At 41.2% G+C, this 27,860-nt stretch overlaps 2 protein-coding genes across 2 annotated transcripts; both read left to right on the plus strand.

Annotated features, from left to right (window-relative positions):
- Positions 1 to 10,818: 10,818 nt before the first annotated feature.
- LOC116290826 (uncharacterized) lies at positions 10,819 to 19,577 on the plus strand. The gene is made up of 6 exons (XM_031697935.2): positions 10,819 to 13,828; positions 14,466 to 14,619; positions 14,708 to 14,774; positions 16,792 to 17,033; positions 17,723 to 17,888; positions 19,472 to 19,577. The coding sequence occupies exons 1-6, from the start codon at positions 13,815 to 13,817 to the stop codon at positions 19,567 to 19,569; spliced, it is 741 nt and encodes a 246-aa protein (XP_031553795.2). The 5' UTR covers positions 10,819 to 13,814; the 3' UTR covers positions 19,570 to 19,577.
- Positions 19,578 to 20,979: 1,402 nt separating this feature from the next.
- On the plus strand, positions 20,980 to 25,957 carry LOC116290828 (uncharacterized). Its single transcript, XM_031697936.2, has 7 exons — positions 20,980 to 21,756; positions 22,904 to 22,998; positions 23,124 to 23,277; positions 23,870 to 23,936; positions 24,911 to 25,158; positions 25,277 to 25,442; positions 25,722 to 25,957. Exons 1-7 carry the CDS (start codon positions 21,208 to 21,210, stop codon positions 25,805 to 25,807), a joined length of 1,365 nt encoding a protein of 454 aa, XP_031553796.2. The 5' UTR covers positions 20,980 to 21,207; the 3' UTR covers positions 25,808 to 25,957.
- The last annotated feature ends 1,903 nt before the right edge of the window (positions 25,958 to 27,860 follow it).

A 27,860-nucleotide genomic window follows, 5' to 3' on the forward strand; every position in this document is an offset into this window, starting at 1 on the left:
CCAAGTCCGTTAGTCCCTTACCTAACTTGCTTACGCCCGCGCCTGTAGCCTTAAGCGTGGATAGGATGACTCCTACTACGGTACTAATAGCAACCGCAAACGCCAGCGGAATACCATACTTCACCAGAGCTCTTTTTACCTTTTCCTTGGTAGTAAGCCCCAGCTCTTTTTCCAGCTTTTCCTTTTGAGCCCGCAATTCCGCAAGGCGTATTTCGAGCGTATCTACTTCCTTTTGAGCTGCTTCCCTTTCTTCCTCGGTATGAGTTTGGTCCTCGATTACTTCTTGCTGCCGCTCTATTTGCCCCTCCAGGTCTTCGATGGCCTGATCTCTTTGCCGGATTTGTTCCTCCTTAGCATTGATTTCAGCCATCAACCGTCGCCGTTCCACTAAAGAGCCGGCTATGGTGGTTTGCAGGTTATCGGTATCGTCTTTAATTAAGTCTAACTCTTGCAGGGCGAGGTTAAGAGCCCTTTGAGTTTGATTTCTTTCACGTCGAATTTGGGTTCTTTGGTCTACCAGCTCCCTTATTTCTTGATTTTTAAATTCGACTTCCCTCCTATGTGCGTCGACAAGCCGTTGGTTTTGCTTCATGTATTCTTCCTCCCTTTCTTCCAACGTTTCCCGCAGTGCTTCCACTGAGGTGCCAGAGCTTTGGGCTTCTCCTAAGTCCTCCCGTGCTTTGTCTAATTCGCGCAGGGCCTGATCCACCTGATTTCCTATTTCTTTTATTCTTTCATCTTGATGGGCGGACTTCTTTTCAGCATCGGCAAGTAGCTGACCTTGCTTTGCATATTCTACATCTTTTTCTCTTAACTCCCTTTGCAGATCCGCGGCACGTTTTTCCGCGTTGGTCCTTTCGGTTAAGTTGTGCAGCCTTTCTAACAGGCTTCTAGTAGCACGCTGAAAGCCTCTTAATCTCAAGACGTCACCCCTAACGTTGCCCTCCTCATCAAAGAGGTTTTGCGGTTTTGTCCAGCGGTCTTTGTCGGGAAATCTTAAGTCTTGGACGCTTATGAGGACTTTGTTTCCCTTTTCCGTGAGCTTTACGTCGTCAGCATCAAAGTTGTCGTAGCGCAGCTCTAGCTCTTGCGTCGCCCACTCTATGGTTTCCCGTGCGGCTGCTTCCGGCTCGCCCATGTTTTGAAGCTCTATGTGCTCACGCGGAAACGTGTACTCGCGTGCTTTGGGATGTCTTAAGGCCTTTGCAATCCTATCCCTTAGGGAATCGTCTACTTGTTGGGTGGGAAGCAGCGGTTCTTCGTCACCGTCGTTAGTGTCAGCCTGACCTTCCTCAGTGGTGGGGTCAAAGTCTGGATCCGTTCCTTCTACTTCCATTATATATGATAAGCTCAAAGTTAAATCCCAACGTATTACCTAAGCAGGTTGGCGGACTGAAAGCAGAACGCACCTTTCACCGGGTCACCTTTACCCCCAGCAGCGCAAAGCCAGGGGAAACCCTGTACGTAGGCGTGCCCCGCCTAACGGATAACCTAGTATTGGTTCCTGGTACCTTGGCTTTAAGGTTTGACCTAGCAATACAACCAACCACCAAGGACAAGCGCTATACCGTCAATAACGTGGGTAGGAACCTCGTTTCTAAGATGAGAATCAAGTTCGCAGGGGAATCCCTCTTGGATTTGAATAGGTACGACCTGTACACCACGTATAAGGATCTGTGGCTAACAGCCTTTGACCGTGCACAAAAGATAGAGCAGGGAATTGGAAGCGTTATTCTTCGTAAGCTTCGCAGCGATACTAACCCCGCGCCTACGGACTCCAGTGGAGCAACCGCAGTAGCAGACGCAACAAGGGTAAAGACCGCCTATGGTAGCAAGTACGTTATCCCTTTGGATTTCGAAGTAATTACGAGTCATGGTGTGTACTACCCCAGGCAGTTATCCGAGTTACAGTTTGAAGTAACCTTGGCGGACACTACGAACGTCATAGGAGGAATGGACAGCGCAATTAGCGGAGCCGTGGATCCCTATTCTATCACCAACTTAGAGCTACAGTACGAAACCGTGTACAGCGAAGAGCTGGCCCGTAGCGCCGGCATGGAATACAGCTCCGGGAAGGCATTCTTATACGACCACGTAGTAATGTATAAGACGTTTAGCTTCTTGGATAAGACGGATGAGGTTATCAACCAAAGCATTAACCTCCCCCGAAGAAGTCTCACGGGGCTAATGCTGGTGTTTGCCAAACCCTACGAAGCCGGCAAGCGCAACTCCGAAGCCTTTCACAACCCCAACATTACCAACGTTGGCGTGAATATCAACGGCGTTCCAAACAAGGTCTACTCCCAGGGAATAAAGCCCGCAGACGTGTACAGGGAGGCAATGCGCAAGTTTGGTGATCAGATATCAAGTATGCGCTGTGGATCGATATGCGCACCATTAACGACGAAGACCTACATGGCCAGGGTTTGCGGTTGGTAAATACGCAGGACGGCATAACATTGGAGATCAAGCGCACCAAGAACGCCGGTGCGAGTGACGGCGACAAAATAAACTGCTACGTCTTCGTCGTGTCTGACGCGCAACTGAGCGTAGAAATGAATCAGCTAAAGAGCGTTGCCTATTGATCCACTCGCTCATCCTTTTGATAAAAAAATATCGTTGGTATATAATGCTTCGCGTATTCGAAAACAACGAAACCAAACTGCAATGCATAGTGCAAGGCGAAACTTTGTACTTCAAAGCAAAGGAGGTGGCTTTGGCGTTGGGCTATGAGCGCCCTAGAGATGCAATTAGAGCACACGTATCTGAGAAATACCAGAAAAAATGGGTTGATCTACAAGGGGCTGCGAATCACCGCTCCTTTACTACGCAACCAAATGCCGTGTTTATATCCGAACCTGGTTTGTACGAACTGATATTTAGCTCCAAACTACCCAAAGCTGTGGAGTTTCGTGATTGGGTCTTTGAGGAAGTCCTACCCGCGCTAAGGAAAACGGGTAAATATGCAATAGAAAGGCGGTTTGGCGGCCCAAACAAGTTAGTATTCAAGATCGAAAATGAAGCCGACCTACACGCGAAGGTCGTCGACTACACACGTAGGTTTTACCCCGATTTCATCATAGCGCCGGGTCTTGGCGAACTTCAAGATTCAGACAGCAAGCGAATAACCTGCTGGCGAAAAGGCTACCAAGCCGGTCAACCCGACCTTTTGATCCTAAATGCGCATAAGAAATACCGCGGGTTGTGTATTGAGTTGAAAACCCCAAAAGGAAACGGCGTCTTATCCGCGAAGCAATCTAAGAAAATCTCACAGCTTGACGTAAATGGTTACCTAACGATGGTTAGCAACGATTACGACATTATCTGCCGTGCCCTGATGGATTACGCGGATGGCATTCGTATTCCCTGTAAGGGCTGTGTAAAGCGGTTTAAGTCCTACGCCACTTTGAAAAGGCACCTAAAGATATTCCATAGGTATAATGAAGCTCAGCTTGACTCACTGGCGTGATCTTGTCCACGGTAAAGCATACGAAATAAAAAATTACGTCGTCTTCGAAGACATCGACCGTTTACGGTTAGTCCTCAAAGACTTAGAAGGCAAGGAATATTCCCTTTGGGCGCCGGATTGCGTGCGGTACGTAATTCAGGGCGAGGAATTCACCCACTTACGCAGCTATGGTAAGGTAAATGGCCGATGGAAGTTTGACATTGAAAGAACAGTCACTCCATCTCCTCTTTGTAGTTAAGCGCGTCTGCTAAAGTCCGCTGCGCTTTAGGATCCGCGGAGCACCAATGCCCCACAAAGGATCCTTCGGAGAATACCCTGTCACAATGAAGGCAGGTGTATTTTTTACGCGGCTTACGAGGGGTAATGCAGTCGGCAGGTAGTTCGCAAGTAATACAGTCCATATATTGAAAGGGTAATTAGAATGCCTCCTAAGAAGGCGGCTGCGTAGGCTACCATATACTTAGGGGAATCTGCAAGGCCCCTTTAAAGGGGTCTTTATTTTTATTTATTATTATTCATTATCCTTAATAATAATAAATAAAAATAAGAATGGGATTTGAGACTCTTTGCGCAAACCCCATTCTAAAAGGGTCTCAGAATGTTGAGTATAAGGTTGTTATATTGTTAAGGACGCTTATTTGTCGAGGCAGTTGAAGATATGTTCCTCTTCTCTAACACAACCACAACGATCGCACTCCTGCCTCCAATACTCCCTTTTAGTCCACGGAACGCCTTCGGGCGCGTTCAAAAGAGGGGAAAGTACGGACTATCTTCTTATGGTAATCTATGCGATTCCTTAAGTAATCCTCTTTATGCGGGCAGCGACTCATCATATCCGCACATTGGTAGCAATCCACGCCTTCCAAGTCGTAGCTCCCAAAGAGAAACCGATAGTTGACTTCATGTGTTTTCCGATGCGTTTGTAAACGTTGACGACTGCTTAGTATCTTATTACAGAAACTACACTGTCTGCTTTGTTCACAGACGCCCCTTTTCAGGTGCTCGGAGGTGTTAGGAAATTCCTTATTACAGCCCTTGCAAAGCCCACCAATGCGTTTGTCTTGATGTTGTCGCATCTTTTGAACGGTACTGAATTCTTTACCACAATCCTTACAAACTTTACTAATTGGTTTCTTTGTGCAAACGCCACGACGAACGTGGTATTGTAGTCTTTGCTTGGTGCTGAACACCTTTTTACACATCGAACAGTTCATTTATACTTAAGTGTACCTTAACCACAATATAACAACTTTATTGTTAACATTATGAAGTGTCTTTTAAAATAGGTCCGCAGGAGCATACAGCTGCGTTTAAAAGATACCTTAGAATGTTAAAGATAAGGTTGTTATATTGTTAAGGATGCTGTTTAAAAGATACCTTAGAATGTTAAAGATAAGGTTGTTATATTGTTAAGGATGCTGTTTAAAAGAAAAAAAAGATGTCTTAGAATGTTAAGTATAAGGTTGTTATATTGTTAAGACTACTATTTTAAGAGATGTCTCAGAATGAGGTTTGCGTAAATCCCATTCTTAATGAAAACAGCACATCCTTAACAATTTAACAACCTTATACTCAACATTATGAAGTGTCTTTTAAACAGCTCTACAGGGGATATCGCATAAAGTCCTTAACGCTTTCTTTCGCCCAACCGGCCATCGTCAAAAGCGCACCAAACCTTTCCGCGCGCTTCAGGCCGCACATTTCATCATATAACTCCTGCACGCGCTCCCGCAGCCGATCGATCTCCTCCCTTTGCATTTCTATGGTGTCTCTTTTATCCTTTGCGTCGGTGGCAATCCTTCTTACTGCTTCCACTGGGTCCATCGTATATATAATGGATCCGAACCATATTCCCTGCAATGCCCTGATAGTAGGACCCACCGGCTGCGGAAAGACCCAATTCGTAGTGGAGCAGCTATTAGGACCCTTTAGATACCGTTTCGACTACGTCGTGCTATTATGCCCCACCTACGTGAATAACCGCACCTGGACGGGCATAGGAGTGAAAGATGACGACTTCTTTGTAGATATCTTAGATCCTAACGAGTTATCCGGCCATCTTAAGTTTTGGCACAAACAATTCCCCAAGAATACGCAAACCCTCCTTATACTGGATGACATTGCCTGTGGGGACGACGTAAAAAGACGCACTTCCGAGCTCGTTAAACTCGCCTTCAGCGGCAGACACGACAATATCAGCGTTTGGTTGCTCTCGCAGCAGCTTACCAGCGTCTCTAAGCCCTTCAGGGAAAACATAGGTTCACTTGTCGTATTTTATACTCCGAGCAAGTCTGACCTGGAAACCATCTTAAGCGACTACGGCGGTGAGATATCCAAGGAACAGTTACACGAATACATGCGGCACCTAAAAACGCACCAACATTCCAAGATGATCTTCTCTTTGAGGTTTCCGTATTCCATTAACATATATGGACATTGAGCAGCTCTTAGATGAAGTCCCCACGCAGCTAGATGAAAGCAACCTCAAGGAACAACTTAACATCCTTGTGTCATCTGGGAAGTGCAAAGAAATGATAGGCAAGGAACTTACCCATGAGCAGGTTAATAAGTTGTCAGAAGAGGAGGTTAAGAAGTTCCATAAGAGGTACGAGGCCGCCCTTGCAAGTAAGACCACGGACGCCGTAGCAGACTCAGCCATTAAGCTGGCCACCAAGCTTCTCGGACTTGCGCTGCCCATAGACGACGTGGAGCAACTACGGAAGGACATTAGTGATGACTATGTCATCGCCCAAGAACTTAAGATAACCTGCGGGTGGTTGTCTTTGAAGTGCGGTAAGTTAATGGCAGTCGCCTCTGCGGCACTTCACGTAGCTCAGCACGTTGACTTGAAGGAACTTACGATGTCTTGGAAGGACTTCAAAAAGGACAGAGAAGTCGAAAAGGTCTTCCAGGCAGCACTTGCTGAGGTACCTGATCAAGTCGCCTCAAGTACTTAGTCAAGTCGTTGTCAAGTCACCTCAAGTACTTAGTCAAGTCGTTGTCAAGTCACCTCAAGTACTTAGTCAAGTCGTTGTCAAGTCATTGCCAAGTCATTGTCAAGTCGTCATCAAGTTACTTGTCAAGTCCTTCAAGTCCCTTAATATAAGATGAGTGGCACCGAAGAACAACCACCCGTAGAAGATACCAAGATTACCAAGGCTAAATCTCCAGGCAGAGTCGCTGCCGGAAAGAAGCTCGCGGAGATGAATAAAAAGAACAAAGCCAAAAAAGAAGAAAAGGTGGAAGAGAAAGAAGAAGAATCCTTCATTAATCCTGGGTACGTCATTGGCGCGTTAGGAGTTGCTATAGCAGCAGGCAGCCTTTACTTACAATGGCGGGCTACGAAGCCAAAAGTAAAGTGGGAGGCCGTGCATGTGCCGCCAACATATCACGCACCTGTGGAACCGGCGGTTAGAAAAAGTAAGATCCCTGAAATGGAGTAGATTTATCACCCGTGGCGACCTAGATTTTCCTTCTCGCTTTGTAATATAATGTCGACCGCGTTGTTGAAAACTGTTGAAGAAGCAGCTATTATTACTTCCATCGTTGCGGGTATTGGTTGGGTAGGTAAGAAAGTGCTCAAAGAAGACTTTACTGAAGACCCAAGCAAGAGCTTCGCTAATTTTGCTAAGATGACCGCTGCCGTAGGCGGGGCTATCATGGTAAAGGATTACCTACGGAAAGAAAAGTACCTGCCAACGACATAACTCGTGAAAATCCCTGTGATTTTCTAATATATAATGGCTAGCGTGGTCGTAGGTGGAGTCGTTGCAGCTTTAGCATTCACTGGAGCTAATTATGGTGGTCAGTATTTGGATAGATTAGTCAGAGGCGACAAAAGCGGAGATTTGGCCGCCGAAAGGAAAAGGCATGATTTAGCGCTGGAGAAATATCAGCGAGACGTGGCAGCTTGGAATGAAAAAAGACAAGCTTACAGGGATTGGTTGGACAAGAATTACCAAGACAAAATGCAGGTGGATAAGAACTTCGAAAATACAGACTACGCCTTTAAACTTTATGCACAGGCACACCCCTCGGCTTTAACGGGGTTGAGAAAGCCTCAGTTTAAGAATTACTACCAGCCTTCTAAGAAACAAAAAGATAGTGAGTTGGTATTCGTGGGAGTTGCAGGGCTGGCGGGAGGCGTAGCTTTGGCGTATTTAGTCTAAGTCAGCAAGCGTAGCTTACTTCTAGAAGGGGACTTGTCCCCTGTAATATATGATCGTCTTTTTGGAAAGCGATAAAAATAACTTTACCACTTATCTGAATCCCCCCATCAAAGCCCATAAGGTTCGGCTGGTTAGTTGTTCTTTGTACAATTCTTGGTATAATCTAGTCAATGGTATGGTCACCGTGCATAAGGGGTCTAACAATTACCAAGGCGTAATGCTGCCCGATGGACATTACACGCCAATCACCCTTGCTAAGGAATTAGCAAAACACGGTTATACTCTCACCACGGGATGGCCGCACGAAATGACCTTCAAACATAATCTTCCTAACAATTTCTCGGTAACCCTAGGAAAAACTGATGCATTAGGATCTTTACTAGGTGTCTAAGGCAAGGAAATTACCAACACAGCCATACCTGTGAAATGGAAAGTCGCATCCTCTTACGAAGTCTATTGCGACTTGGTCCATAGTTACAACAATGGAGAAAAGTCTTCTCTTATGTCCAAGTTTCTGCCCAAAGGTAATCCATTTGACTCAGAAGAATACACTCCCATTTCTTTGAGCTATGACTTATCTAATTTGGTAGAAAGCATAAACATCACCATTAAAGTGGGCGGAAAGACGGTGGATTTCAACGGACGCAAGATCAATCTTGTTTTAGAATTCATATAATGGGCCGCGTAGAGGACAAACTCAAGAGGATTTACTATGGGCCTGAAGGCTATTGGAAAGGAGCGTCGGCCATCAAGAAACTTGCAACCGCGGCCAGGGTATCAGAAGAAACGGCTAAGAACTGGCTAAGAAAACAAACCCTCTGGCAGGTTTATCTTCCCGTGCCTAAGTACATTCACAGACCCAGCTTTACCGTAAATACCCCTACTGAAGTTCATCAGGCGGATTTGCTTTTCTTACCACATGACAAGGTGAGAAGAAAGACCTATAGGTACGCTTTGACCGTAGTTGATATCGCAAGCAGATACAAGGACGCCGAACCCATAACCAGCAAGGATTCTGGGGAAGTCGCAGAAGCCCTAGGTAGGATTTATAAGCGCGTCTTGAAATGGCCTAACCTGCTGCAAGTGGATGCGGGCACGGAGTTCATGGGCGTGGTTACTAAGACCCTGAAAGACCACAGCACCAAGATTAGGAGGGCCGAAGCTGAGTACCACAGGGGTCAGAGCATCGTCGAAAGATTCAATAAGACCCTGGCCGAGCGTCTCTTTGGGTACCAGTATTGGAAAGAGCTGGAAGATCCCTCCAAACGCAACAGGGAATGGACTCAGAGGCTCCCCCAGGTCGTCGCGGCTTTGAACAACGAGGCGGCCAGGGCTACGGGAATAAAACCCAAGGATGCCATAAAAAAGAAACACGTGGAACACAAGTCCTACGTCAGAAGTTCGAGGGCGGTCGGACTGAAGGAAAAAAAGCTACCCCGCGACATAGTGGTCAGATACCTCTATCAGCCGGGGGAACTCGAAGGTGGCAGTAAGAGAGCCACGGATCCTAACTGGTCCCTGGAAACGTATGAGATTTCGAAGTCCGTCACCAAGGAAGGGCAGCCCGTGTTGTATTACCTAGATGGCCCAAGTCGTGGATTTGTCAAGGAAGAGCTGCTCATAGTTCCCAAAGACTCAGAGTAGTGCTGCTCCACGCGCCCGATTGCACTCTAGGCATGTCAGTCTTACGTTGCCTCTACAATGCCCGCGTTTGTTGTTGATACGATCCACGGAGAACTGCTGATCATCATTCGGGTCAAACCTCCATAGTAGAGGTATGTTGCATTTGGCACACCGTGCCCCTTTCTTATAGACGTCGTCCACGCATAGGTCAAACTTTATCCCCGCATAGCGGGGATCTTTGCTCTTTTCTTCGTCGTGGCGCTTGTAGCGAAGGAGTTTCTTGGCAATGTTCTCCTTTGCTATGTCTTCTGGGGTGCGGTCGTAGCGCAGTTGCGGCCCCCAGGCTCTTTTTAACTGTTTGGCATACTCCACACGACTTACGGCGGTGTAGATAAGGTTGCTCCAACACAGCCGCTGGTCTATGATCCATAAGGTTTCTTTTATGGTAAGCCCCTGCGCGCTGTGGACTGTCATGCAGTAACCTAAGCGCCAATCTGGGTGGGAGGTAATTTTGTCCACCTTTTCTATGGGTACCCAGGCTTTATCATGTGTTACAGCATTTTGTAGTTGGATGTCGGTACCAGGTACCCAGACATCTCTTTTTTGCATTCGGGTATCGTGGGGTTTGTAAGAAACAGGTACGGGATGTGTAGGGAAGCGCTCTCGGTGTATATTTAGCAAGTCTTTCTTTATGCGAGACTGTGATGCGCGTTTGCTGCTTAGCACCAAATCCTTTGGATGCCATGTGTGAAGGAAGTCCTCGTAGGACTTCGCTCGTACCCTCTTGCGTAGTATCTTGTTTTGTTCCGCGTCACTAAGGCCCCGAAGTTCTGCTTTCAGGTTTCTTATTTGATCCTTACTGCGGTAGTCGGTGTTAATTTCTTCGGAGTGGTCTACCATTTCTTTTAACCATTTATGGGGCATCTCTCCGGTTATTGGAGGAGGCTGGCAAGGATCTCCGGCGAATATCACTTGACACTTTCCACGGAGGAATTCTACAAATTCCTGCAGGATTTCTAAAGGGAACGGTGCAAATCTCATCCCAAAGTATCACCGGGGGTATGTCGTGGATGGCTTCTGGTACCCACTTTTGACCATTCCAGCGGAAGAAGCTGTGGTAGGTCTGCGCGTCGTAACCCATCTCCGTTAATTCTCTTTCCAGACGGTGCGTTGGCGTTAACACCTTTATCTTTGGAAAGAGTTCCAAAACCCTGGTAGTTTTACCACTGCCTCCCGTTCCGTAAAGGTAAGAGAAGCGTTGGTAAGAGATTGGGTCCGCAACCGACGGTAGAGGCTCCCCGGTTGGTTCCACGCTACCGTAAAGATGTTCTCCGTGATATTCTACACGGCCTCTCCATGCTTTTATCTCCTCATCTTTGACGCGCCATTGACCACTTTCTGCAAGTTCATCGGCAGTGTAGAACTCCTGCATCTTCTCTAACACTTCTGGCTTTACATACAAGGAATCCGTGGCTACGCGTGGGATGTCCTCTTTGTCAAACCGTAGCAGCATTGCTAAGAGATTGATGTGCGCATATGCTAGCATGCTGGCACGCAGATGGTAATACTGTGCATGGTCGATGGTCTTGGTAATAACACAGCGCATTACATTTCTGTTCTTTTTGACCTTCTATGAAGTAGTCCCATTTCTCTACGGATACCATTGTTCCTTGGTCATGTGCACGTTTTATGAGGAAGCTTAGTTCACCTTCGTCTGTTATCAAGCGACGCTGCATATGTTTTTCGCCTTCTTTTGCGCCCTGTGTGAATTTACCTATGACCACACGCGCTGTGGGGTTGTGCTCTGGAAGCCATTGTGTAAAGGCGCTATGGCAGAGTATGGCTTCATGCGCTGTGTATTTTAAAAGCTTGCGCTCTTCGAGGAACTTCAGTAGGGGTATGGGTATCCATTCTTTCTCCTGCAGGTGCTTCCCATACCACGCGTAAATTATGGGATGTAAGTCTTTTGCTAACTCCCAGGTGGTCAGTCTGATGAACCCCGTTGCTGGGGCGTCGTAGTAACCCGGTAGTGACACCCTAAAGAATTGGGAGTCTGGATGTCCGTAACGGTCATAATACTCCTTACAATCCCCAAGGCCTTTGAAACTGGCGGGGTAACAGTGTTTCATATCCAACGACACGTACTCGTCTTCGTTGTACTCCATATTCCAAAGACCGCCGTGACCGTGTTCTACGCAAGCTTTGGAGATATCTTTGAACTCTTTTGGGGTAGGTTTCCAGCCGTTCTTTTTCTTCGCGGCTAAGAAGTCCAAGCTGCGAGAGCTGAGCACTTCGTCTGAAAAGTCCTCACCAAGGGTTTCGCAGGCGCTTTTAATGCGTTGATGTTCCACTTCTGGTCGGTATAAAGTACCATCTTGCGTCATGAATTGACATCCTTCTGAATCCATTAACCAAATAGAATTCTCATGAACTAATTCTGTCAATGGGGAATTCTTATAGACCTTTGTCTCCTTCTTTCTTGGGAACCTCAACTCCCTCCACGCGTGCGCGTTGTGTTGGTAAATGACTATGGGAGCACCTTTGCTTTCGTATTTATGCGTTCCTGGGTAAATAAAGCCGTCGGTTATGCCTTTCACATGTATGCGCCTTTCTAACGCGGTTTCTAACTTTTTGATGTTTTCGATGGTTCCTCCAGTCTTACGAGTAGAATGCTCCCATTTCCTGATGGCTTCTCTTCTTTTTGGTGTAAGCTTACCACCCCGAGAGGAATCCTCGAAAAACTCCCTAACCAGCTTCCCAACGCAGTTACCAGGATGTCGCATTGGTTTAAGCTTCTTAACGTCCGGCTTCTTAATTTCGTATGCACCGTAGATGACCACGGTAACCGGGTAAGCGACCTCGTAGAAGAGCATGTCTATTCCCTCAAGTGCTCCCGGTCGTGTGTGCTTATTCAAAACGAACAGGTTCTGCTTACCAGACGCTCTGATAGGATTACGACCCTTTTCTATTATCCACTCACCGTCTAAGTACTTTACGAATGTCAACTCCAAACGGTAGTCACCGGCCGGCATTCTGTTGATTATCTTTTCAGCCATTTTGTGATTCATAGTTTTGTCTGTCTTTCCCTCCATAAATGTAGCGAAGACAAAGTCAGCGTCTGAGTTATCCATCACCTGATTTCCGAGCCTGCGCACAGTTTTGTTTTGAATGTCGTTGATGGTGGCCATGTATATCTAAGGAATATTTTAACCTCCGTTTGCGATAAATCTGCTGTACCCGTCTTCGTAAATCCGCGAGTTAAACCCGCATATCTTTGGCATCGATCGCGAGTCCCCCTACCTGCTGCTCTACTGATATTTTGATCATAAACTACAATGAAATGTATGGAGCGATGTTCGATGTTGAGTGTATGACGTCACAGACTCCAAAAAATAATCGTAAAAATATCATACTTTCTTCCTTCAAACTTCGAACAGCGATAAGTTGAACGCGGTGCTCTTTCCAGCTATCGTAACTATTCTTCTATCTTGTTGAGGTAGTTTTGAAAACTAAATGATAAAGGTTTCATTAAAAACAGCAACATTTTAGAGAGAAAAATTGATAACTGATGTTTTTGTTTTAATCGTCATTACACCAGAAAGGTTTGCTTAACACCTCGATGCTAAACAAGCAAAATGCTCCTCATTATCGCGAGATGTGAAATTAGCTTTGACAATAACCGTAAAAGATTAATAAAATATTCATGACAATTATCTGAATCAGGATCAGTTAACAGCTAATGACATCGATTCAATTATACAGAGAACGAGCGCAGCACTTAGGTTCACAAGGAGACTGTACACTTGTATAATTACTTCTTGTACTACATCAGTTTTAACAGCGTTCATTTGTAAACACATCAATGGCTTGTCCTTCCATTCTGAACATCACTATCAACTGGATAGATCTTCTCCCCTTCTTGTTCTTTAGCTTGGAGCACAAGAACATAACAGGTTATTTGCCAAGCTATATGCTCTTTGCTTCGTACAAGTGTGGCTGTCCAATGATGCGCTTCAACTATCAAAGAATGAACATTTCCTCATCTGAAGAGATGGAGATCAAAATTCGAAGCAGTCTTCGAACAACAACTCCAGAATTGTATTTTCCTATTTTTGCTAATCGTAAAGAATCGACTCAATTCCAGAGACCTTTTCTAGCGCTGTTCCGGTCCCCGGGACCTGCAGTCATTCGATTTGAATTTGACTCTTGGAGTGAAAAGATGTCATCGATCAACATAGTTATGCAGACTTGGCCTAAATTGTCTGTTTGTTTGCTGTTCGGTCTATTGGCAGGTTTTATCGTATGGACGATTGTAAGTGACCCAAAAACAAACGATTATAAAAGAAACGACTCTTTCAATTTCTATAGGGCTTAAACCTAAATCATGTTTGTCTTTCTCTCTTCATTTTTCCTCTTTTTTTTTTCTTTTTACGATTGATTTTATTGTTTAACTTAAGTTAACTGTATTCCAGGAACGCAAGAAAAACCCAGAAAATTTTCCAGCCAAGTTTCCGCATGGTGCTCTAGTGGGCATATGGTGGTCATTCGTTACCATGACTACTGTAGGGTAAGTCTAACATTTTTCCTTCACGTGCACTGCTATCTAATTTACACGTGCGCGTATGTCTCTGTACTATGATATAAACGAGCTGGGAGCTCTAGATTATGAGAGAGGCAAGCTTAGGAACATGAGGCATAGTCAAGTGTTTCTCTACTTGCTTTTCGAATTTCAGTTTCTACATCTTCCACAGTATTTATATCGCAGTACAGAGACACAAGCAGCCTTTTATACAATATTTTGAATTATTTTGCGCGATTCTAGATCTCTTTCTTCTGATCCTTTATCCAGCCAATCAGAATGCGGGTTATATATCAACCCTTTTATTTACAGCAATCATTAGCTACAAGTTTTATGGGTGAAAAAATTCAGAGTACCTAAATTTGAAATTGTTGACCTGTTTTTAAAACTTCCTATGTCTGCCATCGGAAAGGTTATCTATTAGCCATTCCAAGGTTGAGGGGAAAAGTTTGCATTTCAATGCATTGTAGAAATGTTGTAAGAGGCATATTTTTTTCAAGACGGCTTCTATTTCTGCCCTTAAAAAAAGCTTCACATTGAATTGCAATGCAATGATCTGTCTAAATACGACCAGTTTTTACAATAATCCTGAATTATTTCTCTTTATTCAAACTAATCTTACCAGGTACGGCGATAAGACAACCCGCACTTTCTGGGGTCGTATGTTCGCAGTGTTTTGGATGATTCTCGGGACTATTGTAATGTCCATGTTTACTGGTCAAATCACAGCTAATATTACGTCCAGCGAAATAGCTACTGTTGACTTGATGGACACTAAGGTCAGATTTAATGTTTTCTTATATTATCAAAGAAATGGCTCTGGAAATCCTGAGAGTTAAATCGGGATAAATATGATTTATTTGGCAGGTTGGAGTTCCGACAGGAATGAAAACATTTTTTGAGCAGGAGTTCAACCTCGGCGCTCGATATTTTGGTATGTCTATGATGACCTCTTGTTTTAGAGAAATGATTGGTTTAATAAGTATGTTAATAGCGGAACTCTATACTTTGATAACCCATCGAGTTTAATTTTCATTGCTTGATTACGTCACTTCCGTCTGTACGCACGTACGTCCATGTACAAACCACAGGGATCCTGTTTGATTTTCAAGCAAAACTCGCGAATGCACAGAAGAAATATACATTTACATAAATATGTATATATATATAAATTTGGGACAAATTCTAGACCAAAATATTAGCAAAAAGCATTTAGTCAAAGATTCATCAAGAAGTGTTCTTTAATAATTCAGGTGTTTTTTGCGAAAAATCCACACTTTTGGTTTCTTGTTCAGTTGAACATGAAAATATCATGAAGACTCAGAAAAAGCCGAAACGACAATAATGACAACATCCCCAACGAATATATAAAAAAACATTACATGCAACCGCCGGAAGAAAAAAAACTGAAAATGAGAGCTAAGTAATCTTTTGTTTAAAGACTTTTCCCAGAGTATTCGTAGTGGGTAGACAGGAATGGTTACACTATAGTGTAAAAAAAAAAACATTTATAAAATATATCTATCTATTCGAGTATCTTGAAAAAATATCAACGAAAAAAAAAAAAATAAAAAAAATAAAAAAAATCCAAAAGCATATTTGGGTATAGTTAACAAATAGTTAGCTATCAACTTTAGGTCACCCATCCAAGTACTAATCTTGCTCAATCGTGCTTGACTCAGTGTCTTGGAAGCCCAAGTTTTTTCCACTGGGCCACGATTTCAGGAAATTAGCACAACAATAGCCATGAAAACAAAGCACCAGATAGACTAGATTATTTTCCACTTCAAATCAACGTGCCAGTGCGTGGCACAGTGCAAGGGATTAGCTGTAGATACGGTCTGGTGGCCGGCTAGTCTCTCCCCTGATGCTTCGGCTAGAACACTTCCTGCGTAATCCGTACACCCAAGGGCAGAGGGACTTAATCGCCGTCATGTCCGAAGTCCATACGATGACCCAGCGGATGTCTAGGGGTATGGCATGAAGGTACTGTTTTTTTCTTCTGTATTTTGGGATTGATTATCTAATTAAAGCATGTAGACGTGTGTTCGATTCCCACCGTATTATTGTTTTCTTCTTCTTCGTTTCCACAAGCCTTGGAAATTTTTTTATATTCAATTATTTATTATTTTTTATAAACGACTTTTATTAATTCAAGAAAATGAGGACTCTTGTGTTTTTTTCTTTCTTTAAAAAGGAATCTTAATCTAGAAAATTCGAGCTGTGCTTTCCTGGTATAAAAAAACTATCTAGGAGCAGTTGACTGACAAGAGCTTTTACTAGTCTAATATTCAATACAAATTGATTTCGTCGTCGTTATATGCTATTGCTTACTATCAATCACGTGACTTTTTTGGAGTTGACTGGAGAGCAAACAAGCGGTTGACTGGGGGGCAACTAGCGGATGCTAAGTCAAAACATATCAAAATAAGTCCTAAAACTATTGTATTTGACTATTTTCACGACATCAAACCAGAAAACAAGAGATCAAACAACCTCCAGGATTCTGTAAGCCATCAAAAAAAAAGAGCTATTACCGGAAGTGACGTCTATTGATAGCAACCTATAGAGAACCACCATACTTCGTGGTCAATTGCTCTCCGGGTATAATAAACCTAAATACTTTCTGATATTTATCAGTGACGAGCCTGCTCGTAATGACGTTATTGCTGTGCATACGTGATCCGATCTATATTTTTATTGTATTGTAATGTTTGTATTTTTCCTTATTATATTGACCTTCTAGCTTCGTTTATAAGCCATTCCAAGGCTGAGCAATGCATTGTGAGACTCTTTGAGGACAAGATAGACGCCATCTTGGAAATATATCTTAAAAACAATCCCACAATGCACTGCTATTCCAACTTCACTCAGTTTTTTCCTCAATCTTGGAATTGCTCATTTGTCGTAATATTCCGGACACAAGGGAAAAATTAATTGTTTCTTTTTAGACATGAATTACAGCAAAATGGAAGAAGATGCAATGTTAGGGAATTCAAACATGGAATTTTACTTGCTGCACGATTACCAGGTGGCAAAACAGTGGTTGAGATCATCAAAAGAAGTCAAAATAGTCAAAAGTGTTGACCATCAGTTTGGCATTGGGATGTTAGTAACTGGTGATTTTGATCCTCTGACAAGCATGTTAACCTGCATACAAAGAGAAGTCACTGATTTCTATCAAATCGAAATGGTATGTGTGATTCATATTTTCAATAACCATTTACTTGTAACTCTAAGGGCCCATTTTTTAACGGCTAGTAGGGGAGGTGTGGTGGGATTTGCTTGGTAACCCATACAAGAAATCGTAATTCCTCCCTCTCCGTTGTTGCATTAAGATATGTCCCCTTCATTGTTTAACCTAATTTATAAAAGAATCTAATACGTTTACCACTCCTGGGTGGACGACTTAATGCCTAACAGGCCTTGCGACCCAATTGATAAGGCAGGCGGTAGATCGAATTATAATTTAGAAGTTGATTTTTGAGGAGGTAGGAAAAACCGGAGAACCCGGAGGAAAAACCCTCGAAGCACAGGAGAGAAGCAACAAACAACTCTAATCACATACGACACCGAGACCGGCAGTGCTCGAACCCGGGTCGCATTGGTGAGAGGCGACGCATTAGCAGCGCGCGCCACCCATGCTTCTCAAGAATGAATTTGATCCATGACCCACTCTCATCCACATACAAAACTACCACCAACCACCACCATCTCCCTACCGAACATAGACCTATTCTGTTTATCATAAAAGTTCTGTGTATTCTTATGGATTCCCCCTTTCAACTGAAATTCTTTTGTGTCCGCCCCCTACTTTTTCATGACCTCCTCCCTCCCTCCCCTGTAAAACAAACAGCCCCTATACACATATTCATTCTGTAGGCCAACCAAAAGCTGCAAGCCCACAACTCATCTTTCCCGCCACAAGAGTCGGGCATCGCTTCTCAACACGTTCTCCTGATTGCCACTGCTAGTTTGCTCGTACTTTTAGTAGTGATGGGTTTCCTGTGTGAATGGCTTAGGAAAGGAAAAACAGCAAGAGTATCAGGTATGTAAAGTCTTTGAATGAATTTTAACCGACACCCGCTTGGCTCAGTTAACTGAGAATCGGACTTTCATGCGTGAGGTAGTAGTTCGATTCTCGACCGGACCAACATTCAGGGTCTTAAGATAACTGAGGAGAAGGTGCTGCCTTTGTAATAACAATTACAAACAGTTAGACCTTCGTACTAGACCTATCCCGAATTCGCTTGACTGGTCACGAAACAATGGTTTCAAGTCGAGGTTGAACTTGACGAATACAAGAATCCAGTTCAGTCTCGACTTCAAACCATTGTCTCGTGGTATGGTCAGTCAAGCGAATTCGGGATAGGTCTATTGACTGTCCCATCTCTTCACACGCCTCACCCTGCATCGGAGAGACGTAAAAGAACCACTGAGGACGCAAAGAAAACCTGGCAGTGACCACCCTCAGTGTCTGGCCTTTACTGACCGGATTTGCCAAATATACTCCAAGTTTTTTTTAAGTCGGCAAATATTAACCATTTTCCATACATCGGTTCACTGGTCAAACACAAAGCGTTTAAGCGAGGCGCCAAGGTACTTTCAAAGGATTATTCAAATTTGGACCTTGAAACCTCGAGTGAATGCTTCGTGTTTGACCAGTGAACCCATGTATGGAAAATGGTGAATTTAGTTCTGCTGCGACGATCAGATTATAATTTCCAATGTTTTTCTTATTTTGAGGAGGTTTCAAAAGATCATAAAAATATATCGAGCACATTTTAAAGTACGTTAACCTTCAAATTTTATCTCAAGCAACTCTGGGCTGATCTAAGTCAGGCAAGGTGTCTAGGTCTTGCTACGTCCCATTACGACAGTCTGAAATAAAGAATTTAGAGCTATTCCACAAAAAAAAAAAAAAAAAAAAAAAAAAAAAAACGTGTTGACAGCTTATTTTGCGTTCTCCTTTTTCTAGGTTTATCAACAATTTAGCTACCATACAGCATAGAATGACATACAGTATAGAATGACATGGTTAATATATTCAACAATTTCGCGAACATTAAATCAAAAAAAAAATGCTTGGGATTTATGTTCGTCGTTACTTTGGCAACTGAACAAAATTAGCTGCATTACGTCATTGCAAACTTTAATCCTGGTAAAACATCTGGCATGAAAACAAGATCGATTCACTCAAAGTAGCTAGCATTAATTATTTGCCGACTTAAAATTTGGACTTGTGACCCGAAATTTTTTTTACTAAGAGCCACTTTGAATAGCTGCAAATCCTGACATCATAAAGGTTTGATTTGAGAACGCTCAGAAGTGTTTTATTGGGATTGGGATCGCGTTTTTCATATGGCATATTTTCCCGATGTTTTCCCGCTCACTTTAACGCGCGTTGTAATAAGTTTGTGGATGTATCTACTGATATGATAAAAAGAAAATTAGATGTCGGCTTGAAGATATGAAGTTTATCTTCTCGTCGGATGAAAACTGTTTTACCACTCAAAAATAAACTTCACATCTTCGCGCCATTATGTGATATATTCTATTTACTCTGGTAATCTTAAAATTCAAGATTACGGGTTTTTACGTAACTTCTTGTTTTTTCATCAATCATTTCAGATGTGGAATCCCAAGTACCAAGACCTGCATTTTCGACAACGATTCCATCATTTTTTTTTGTCGAGTCAAGAACTTCGTCCAATAAACTCGAATATTAAAAAGTAAACCGGCTCTGAATCAATGCTATGAGATGCGATTTCGAAAGATATTATCATTCTTTATTCCTTTTATATATGTTCAGTGTTCTCAGTTTGTTCCGACATTAACAACTCTTTGAACTTCTAAACGTCTTTAAATGCCTTCTGATTTTGAGACATTCATGAAAGAGAAAATTCGACTGATCTCAGCAAGTTCATCTTCAGTTTCATTGAAAGATGAGATAAATCGCGTTTAGCCTGTGAATATATTTGCTTCTGCAATTTAATGCAGTCCGCCCATAGCATGGTAAATAATGGGTGAACTATTTCTAATTACAGTAAAGGCGCGATTACACAGAGCATTTTTCTCTGCAACTTGTGGCAAGAGTGATTGCAAAATGCAAAGGAGACGCTATCGCTGCCAAAAGTAGAAAAGAATTCCGTGCAACTTGATTCCCAACGCCGTTGTAAAATGACTGAATCATGCAAAATAACAGTCTTAGTGCCTTCATTAGGTCAATCATTCTGGGAGATCAATAGATGATTTTATTTTTATTGGGCGTAATGTTTACCCATTGTAGCTGCAGACCACTTGTCGTTCTCTTGAAAATGAGATTCTTTGTAAATTTGAATTGTATCTATCGATATTCATGAATGCGTCGTCTCATGCGCAGCTGTTAAAAAGAAAAGAAAAGAAAATCTTGGGAATAATATACGTGGTCTGAAATGGGAAAACATTACGCCCAAGGTAAACGGTCTATAATTTAAACTAGTGACTAGACATTATCACTTTGTCATGACCAACTGCTTGAAGCCATCAGTAAATATTCTGTTTATCATGGGCACACTTAGTGTTTTGCTATGTTACAAGTCAGCAGGGGATCTTTAGTGAGACTCTTCTCGTTATCACGTCCAATTAGTTTGCAGTGTGTTGTTTCTATCAAGATCGTCACTAGTTACTGACGGGTTTCTATAGTTTTCCTTCTCAAACCTAACAAGTTCAATTCCTATTCGATGTGTGAATTTAGCCGTCCCCTGACTTAGATCATCATTGAGGGTTCAATCCGAGTTATCCGTGCCCTAACTTAGATCAGCCCAGAGCTGGTCTCAGGGTTCGAATTGTGTTACTCGTGCCCTGACTTATATAAGTCTAGATGTTGTTTCAGAGTTCAATAACATTTGAAGATTTGATGAATATAAACGAAGTTTATTCCATTTTACGTGTGCATGTATAGTTCTTGTTTTAAAACCATTTTCCAAATCGAAAAATTAATATAAATATGACGTGAACAATTTATAAAACTAAATCAAAAAGTTAACAAAAAACTAACAAAGCATTTTTTTATTTCTAGTCTTCTTCTTTTGTCAAGTTTTACTTGGTTCTTGGTTCCAGTAGTTCTTATAATTCTTTATTCAACACTTTAGCACGTTCTCTAATCAAAAATTATACCTTTGACTAGGAATCAATTTTAAATATTCATGAAAAATACGATATGCTAATAATCTGAGAGCCAATTACGACATCGTTGAACACACGAACATTTGCGTCACCGAAGGACTAACGACAATCAGTTTGAGGAAATCTATTTTGTAAGACTTGTCTAAACAAGCTGCTTAATGAAACTATGTATGTTAAACTAGTAAAACATATTTGCTAGAATGATACGGCCTTCGATGGTCAAGAAAGTGATTATTATTTTGAGTGCTGTATTCAGTTTTAACATGACATTGGCTCGGAACGACTCGATGTCTTGTCCTTCCATTCTGAACATCACCATCAATTGGATAGAACTTATGCCATTCTTGTTCTTTAGCTTGGAGTACAACAACAAAACGGGGCTGGCCGCCGGTTATTTACCGTATTATATGCAGCGTGCTTCTAACAAATGTGGCTGTCCAATGATGAGCTTCAACTATCAAAGAATGAATATTTCCTCATCTGAAGAGATGGAGATCAAAATTCGAAGCAGTCTTCGAACAACAACTCCAGAATTGTATTTTCCTATTTTTGCTAATCGTAAAGAATCGACTCAATTCCAGAGACCTTTTCTAGCGCTGTTCCAGTCCCCGGGACCTGCAGTTGTTGAGGTTGAAGTTGGTTCTTGGAGTGAAAATGTGGCATCAATTAACATGGTTATGCAGACTTGGCCTATTTTGTCTGTTTGTTTGTTGTTCGGTATTCTGGCAGGTTTTATCGTATGGGCCATTGTAAGTAACCTTACGTTTACACATAACATATAAATTAACAACCGTTTATTCCACTTGAATGATTTTCTTTGAATCTCAATTGAAGTTTTTTTTATTTTTTATTTCTTCCTTTTAATAATACTTCATTCACAGCACATTTTAGAAGAAGAAAAACAATACATTTAGTACAGTGCAATTTAGAAATTAGGGAGGATTGATTTTTACAAATTACAAAATTGCAGGGATTATCAAATCAAAACAATTATATAATGTATAATAGCGGTTTCCATCTACGAACAAATTTCCCAGACGATTTGAAGTTTAGTGTAATGTAGTACCACCTGAATTCACTCGGAGTTCCGAATTACTTTCGCAGTTGCCGAGGCATGAGACATACATCCATGTTGAGAAACTTTGATATTTGTATATATATATATATATATATATATATATATATATATATATATATATATATATATAGCTATTTCAAAAGAAAACAACTCCGTTAAAACTGATAAAGAATGAAAATATTTTGATGTTATTGGGAATTCCAATTAATAAGTCGGTAGAGAAATTTTAAAAACATTTTTAGGTTAATATTTTTAAGAACCGTCAAATATCAACAAATAATTGTTTAGGTAAAAATAAAAAGTCACGTTTTTGGCTTTTTTTTGTGTTCATTTTTCTTTAGAATTTTTCAAATTGAGAGTCGGTAAAAATTCTATTCTCTTCGCTGGGGATGTTATTAGCATCTATTGGCAGGATTCTCCGTTTAGCTTACTTCTTATTGGTCCATGCCGGATTATGGGCACTTTCTCTATAATTTCCCGTAAATATTGTGGAAATTTCGTTTATGGCAATATTGATCTACTTCACTGCTTCAATTGTTTCTTCAACCCAAGTTTGAACAATTCATTAGACTCTTTCGGCCATAAACTGTCACCATAAGCATAAACTCGGCTATTTTTTAAAAAAAAGGTTGATGAAGATTTTGGTGCATTCTAAAATTTTAATAACAATTGATAAATAATGATTGAATAATTTTTTGAACATGTTTTTAATTTTTTAGAAGTTTAAGAACTTCTGCGATCTCTAGAAAACTAAATATCTCGTTTAGAAATATCTTAATAAAAAAAATTCCTCAGATACGATACATATTCTATTTTAGGAGCATCGAAAGAATTCAGAAGAATTTCCCGCCAAATTTCCACACGGTGCTTTAGTCGGCATATGGTGGTCATTCGTTACCATGACAACAGTAGGGTAAGAAGGAAATATATTTACCATAAATTATTTTGATAGTTAGACGTTTTCAATTTAAGTCGAATTTACTCTATCTAACACAATGACAGCTGATGATTGACTTTTGATTTTACTCTCTCTTCGAGGTACGGCGATAAGACAACCCGCACTTTCTGGGGTCGTATGTTCGCAGTGTTTTGGATGGTTCTCGGGACTATTGTAATGTCCATGTTTACTGGTCAAATCACAGCTAATATTACGTCCAGTGAAATAGCTACTGTTGACTTGATGGATACTAAGGTATAATCCATTCGATGTTTGCTTATTATTTTGAAATGGTATTTGCAGAAACGTATAAACGTATAACTGATTGAAACGTGTAACACTATAACCATGCTCCGCAATATTGAAATATGCAAATTAGGAATTTTGATACTATATTTAGAATTTGTATGCAAATTGCACATTTCAGAACACGTGACAATTCCTTGAGAATACATTTTTTATGACTATTATGTTAAAGTTTTTATACATGAAAGAATCGACTCCCAAGAGTTGCATCACATGGTCTGAATTGTGACAACAAACAACCAAGCTAAAAAAAAGTGTATTCAAGAATTAAGGGTAGTGTAGTGGAAGTACATTCACTTCTCACCTGTGTAGTCTCTCAGGTTTGAACTCTGGACTCGGCACCAATTGTGAGTAGTCTTCGTTAGTTTAGATCCCTTCCTGTATTCCAGATTTCAAGTTTTTCCAAATTTTCTGGTTGATACACTTACAGCTTCAAAGTGTACGATTGAAAAATTGATTGAAAAAAAAAAAAAAAAAAAAAACATTACTTCACAACAGTTTCTGATGAATCATTTATAATTGTTTTATTGTGTTTTTTAAGGTTGCTGTTCCCATGGGTATGAAGTCGTTTCTTGGACAGGAGTTCAACCTTGGTGCCCAGTATTCGGGTAAGTTTGATAACCATGATAACGGATCGTAACCATGGGAATGAAAATTTTGGCCACTTAAAATTCACATTTCCCATTACCCTCAATACAAATCTTCTTTAGACCAAAGACAAAGACGATCAATAGATCCTTTTAGCTTGGGCGTAACAGTTTTCCATTTCATAGCACAAGTCATCTCTTTCAAGAATAAAATTTGTTTTGAGTTGTGTATACTATATTCATGTGTTTTCTCATGCGCAACCGTTAAACATAGAAACAATACTCCAGGGAATGACACATGAAGACATTACGCCCTAGCTAAAAGTGTCATTTCTCATAATATCGGAACACAGGCTAACCACTCTAATAAATGAAGGAAATACTCTAAAAATGGTGTCTTGTCTTTGTCTTTTTTATGCGCGCGCGTTAACGATTTTTGTCATCTCCCCTACCCCCAAGTGTTTTTGGTTCGTTACCACATACTTCCCAACCAACCAAAAACGAACCAAAAACACTTGGAGAGGGAGGGAGAGGACTTGTTTGGAATCCCTTTTCTCGTGTTCAGGCCCGCTCGGATGCAAGCATAACTGACGGCACATAAGTTTTCGTTAAAAAAGCCCAAAAAACCCTCCTTATAGAGAATTTATATTATCAAAAATCCTTTAAATTATTGAAGGTTAGATGTAAGTACGACGTTCTGTATACTTTTTTTTTGTTTTCGGAGTCAAAATATCTGGATAAATTCGCGGCTTTCTCTCGTCAAAGTTTGAATTCTCCTCAGGAAGCCCGTGAAGTTGCCTACCTTGTTAGTATATTGTATAGTAGAAAAACAAAATTGTTACCAAGGGGGGTAGGGGAGATGACAAAAAATCGATAACGCGCGCGCATAAAAAAGACAAAGAAAAGACACCATTTGGTATTTCCTTCATTTATTAGAGTGGTTAGCCTGTGATCGGAATAATTGATATAAAAAGGCCTTGCTAACTATTTTCTAGACATGACGTACAGTGATATGCAGAAATTATTGATGACTCCAAAAGATGAATTGAAATACTTTTTGATACACGATAATGAAATGGCAAGGAAGTGGATGGTCAATGAAACAAACGGCAAACTGAAGATCGCCAAAAACATTGACAAACAGTTCATGATCGGCTTGACGGTCACTGGTGACTTTAAACACATTCAAGTATTTTTCAGCTGTTTGCAAGAGGAAGTCATCGATATTTACCAGATTGAGCAGGTACGTGCTTTGGTGGTAATAGATCAGTGGCAGTGCTAGTGCTAGCGGCACGAGTTTATTGAACGCATTTTGAAGGCAAGAACAATATTTAATATAAATTATTTTACTTTTGCTGAAGGCTAAAGATAAACTGGCTGTGAAGTCATCAGAGCCTGAGAGCGAATCAGGACCCAACACACAAGTATGGTTCATTATATCGACTGCAACGATATTTGCTGTATTCAGCCTGTTGGGTTTCCTGTGGGAATGGAGGAGGAGAAGAATGATGTCCAGGCTTTCATCTGGTAAGTTATTGTTACATTATTACAGGGCGCGGTTGTACAAAGCGGGGTGGATAGTGCTATCCAAGCAACAGACAAATCTTATCCAGTGGATAAATGTATTGGATAACAGCATCATCTTATCCACTGGATAAATATTTATCCACTAAAAACCAATATCCACCCTTCGTACAACCAGGACCTGAGCTTTAAATATAATGTTCTAGCTTCTTACTCGTGCGTGACCATTTGCAATTCCGAAGTTGACAGGGAGACTGGTAATAACTTAATTTTTTATTTAAGACGTAGAGGATTTTAGACGAACAAGAAAAGTAATAGAGGTGCAGCCAGCTCGTGGTCAACATCCCTGGGAAACAACGCATCATTAAAGAAAATGCTGTACAGTTACAACAACAACTGAGTAGCAACAGCGAGAGCAGAAACAGAAGCAACAACAATGGCAACAACAATAACAGCAACAAGCAAGAACAAAAACAACATTAACAACAGCAATAGCAACAGCAACAGCAACAGCACCACCACCACCAACAACAGTACTGACAACAACAACAGTAGCAACAACAACAGCAGCAACAACAGCAGCAACAACAGCAGCAAAAACAGCAGCAAAAACAGCAACAGCAACAGAAGTAAATAGCAGCAACAACAGCAGCAATAGCAACAGCAATGGCAACAGCAACAAACAACATTAGCAACAACAGCAACAGCAGCAATAGCAACAGCAGCAGCAACGACAACAGCAACAACGCAACAACAACAACAGTGGCAACAACAGCAGAATCAATAATAGCAACAATAGCATCTAGCTTATATATCTGAGAAAAATGTCAGCCAATCAGGTTCGAGAAAATTTGCAAAACTGAGGTGTTACTTTTCCTCTTGAAATTATGGATTTCCAGGCCACAAAATGAAAAAAAAAAACCTTGATAATAAACGGGTTATACAAAGTAACACAATAGCTAGTGAGTTTTATATTCATATTGCAATGGTGGACAGGTTTTTTATTTTTCGCTCGTTAATTAATTGCACAGGCTTTATGACACTTCAGTTTTGTAGTGACGTCATTTCTACGTCACTCTTTCAGATCAGCTCGATCCAGCAAGAGGGTAATGCAACAATTAACCAAATTCAATAAAATAATCACATCAAAAATAATTGAATGTTTGATACATAATATTTCAAATTCCAACATTTTATGAGAGCGCAAAATTAGGTCGACATCGGCTGTTTCATCCATCAAGTGAAGTGTTAATCAGGAAGTGCATGTTATACACATATCCGACGCATACTCTGGTCATTTCTATAATCCACCAAAGCTTGGAATAGACAATACTGAGTTTGAGTTTAACTTGAAGTGTCCAACTGATGTCAGATATTATTAATTATATCTAATAGTTGATAAAGTTTTTTGATAAAGCTAAATGAAATTTTCAAGATATAAATAATGCATAATAATTCTAATAAACATTTTTTAGCTGGTCACTCTCCAGTGTCATCGTGTTTCGTTGGTTCCGTGTCTTATTAAAACACTAGATGCTTGAAGCTTGTTTGTTCGTTTATTCGCTGAGTTTCATCTAAAAATAGGCCAGTTGATACGTCCCAGCACCTAAAAAACGAACATACATAACACACCTTAGTCTAGTGGAGCCGAGTTTGAAAGAGGTGCCGACCGCTCGCGCTTGGTGTGTCATACATACTTCATTAGTCAAATCCAGATAGGGGTCTGTATTCAATGCTGCGTTCTGATTGCATGAGCTACTACTAGTCTATAACTTATACTCTACTACTGCTGTGTTCTGATTGAATGAGGTACTACTAGGCTAAGTTATACTCTACTAGTAGCAAAAAGTGCCGGCTTTGAAAACTAAAACATTAAATTTAACTTTTATTCAAAACTTATCTATATATTTGACCGACTAGTTGGATTTGACTAAAACAATTGGTCCTCTCGTTCGTATGGGCTATGAGTATGAGTATGGCATGATGCAGAACACAGTTTTATTTATATCTAACAATAGGCCAGTTGATACATCCCTGCTCCTGACATGAGATAAATGAACATAGAAAAACCACTCAGTCCAGACGTCTTTACTTGCAAAGGTGCAAAGTCAACCCATTTCAGGTTATTCTCTTGAGAATAAGATTTTTTTGCTTGAGTTGTATCCATATTCATATGTCTCCTCGTGCCACTTGTTCGTTCTTTCATTGAGTCGTGTGCTTTGTATCTCATATACACCTATTTCAGAAATCGTTGTCTCATCACCAAAATCCTCAAGCAACAAGCCAAGACCGCAGAGAACGCCGGTACTTTTAGCTGTAATAGGCCCTTTGCAGCTAGTGGTCACGTGCTTGGATACCGCTTAGCAACACAAAACTGTAGCGCAATCCGTCCAGTAAACCAAAGTTTAATAAGGTCAGCAC

The sequence above is a fragment of the Actinia tenebrosa genome, unplaced genomic scaffold (assembly GCF_029948245.1).
Source record: "Actinia tenebrosa isolate PJP-AT-01 unplaced genomic scaffold, QUT_ActTen_1.0 PGA_scaffold7__59_contigs__length_16204524, whole genome shotgun sequence".
Lineage (NCBI taxonomy): Eukaryota > Metazoa > Cnidaria > Anthozoa > Actiniaria > Actiniidae > Actinia > Actinia tenebrosa.

Excerpts from the sequence above, each read along its gene's own strand:
- LOC116290826 (XM_031697935.2), top strand. Across the intron at positions 14,775-16,791 it reads CCTCGGCGCTCGATATTTTG|ACATGAATTACAGCAAAATG; the intron begins GTATGTCTATGA and ends GTTTCTTTTTAG. Across the intron at positions 17,889-19,471 it reads AAAAACAGCAAGAGTATCAG|ATGTGGAATCCCAAGTACCA; the intron begins GTATGTAAAGTC and ends CAATCATTTCAG.
- LOC116290828 (XM_031697936.2), top strand. The coding sequence starts at position 21,208 with ATGATACGGCCTTCGATGGTCAAGAAAGTGATTATTATTTTGAGTGCT. Across the intron at positions 25,159-25,276 it reads ATATTTACCAGATTGAGCAG|GCTAAAGATAAACTGGCTGT; the intron begins GTACGTGCTTTG and ends CTTTTGCTGAAG. Across the intron at positions 25,443-25,721 it reads GATGTCCAGGCTTTCATCTG|ACGTAGAGGATTTTAGACGA; the intron begins GTAAGTTATTGT and ends TTTTTATTTAAG.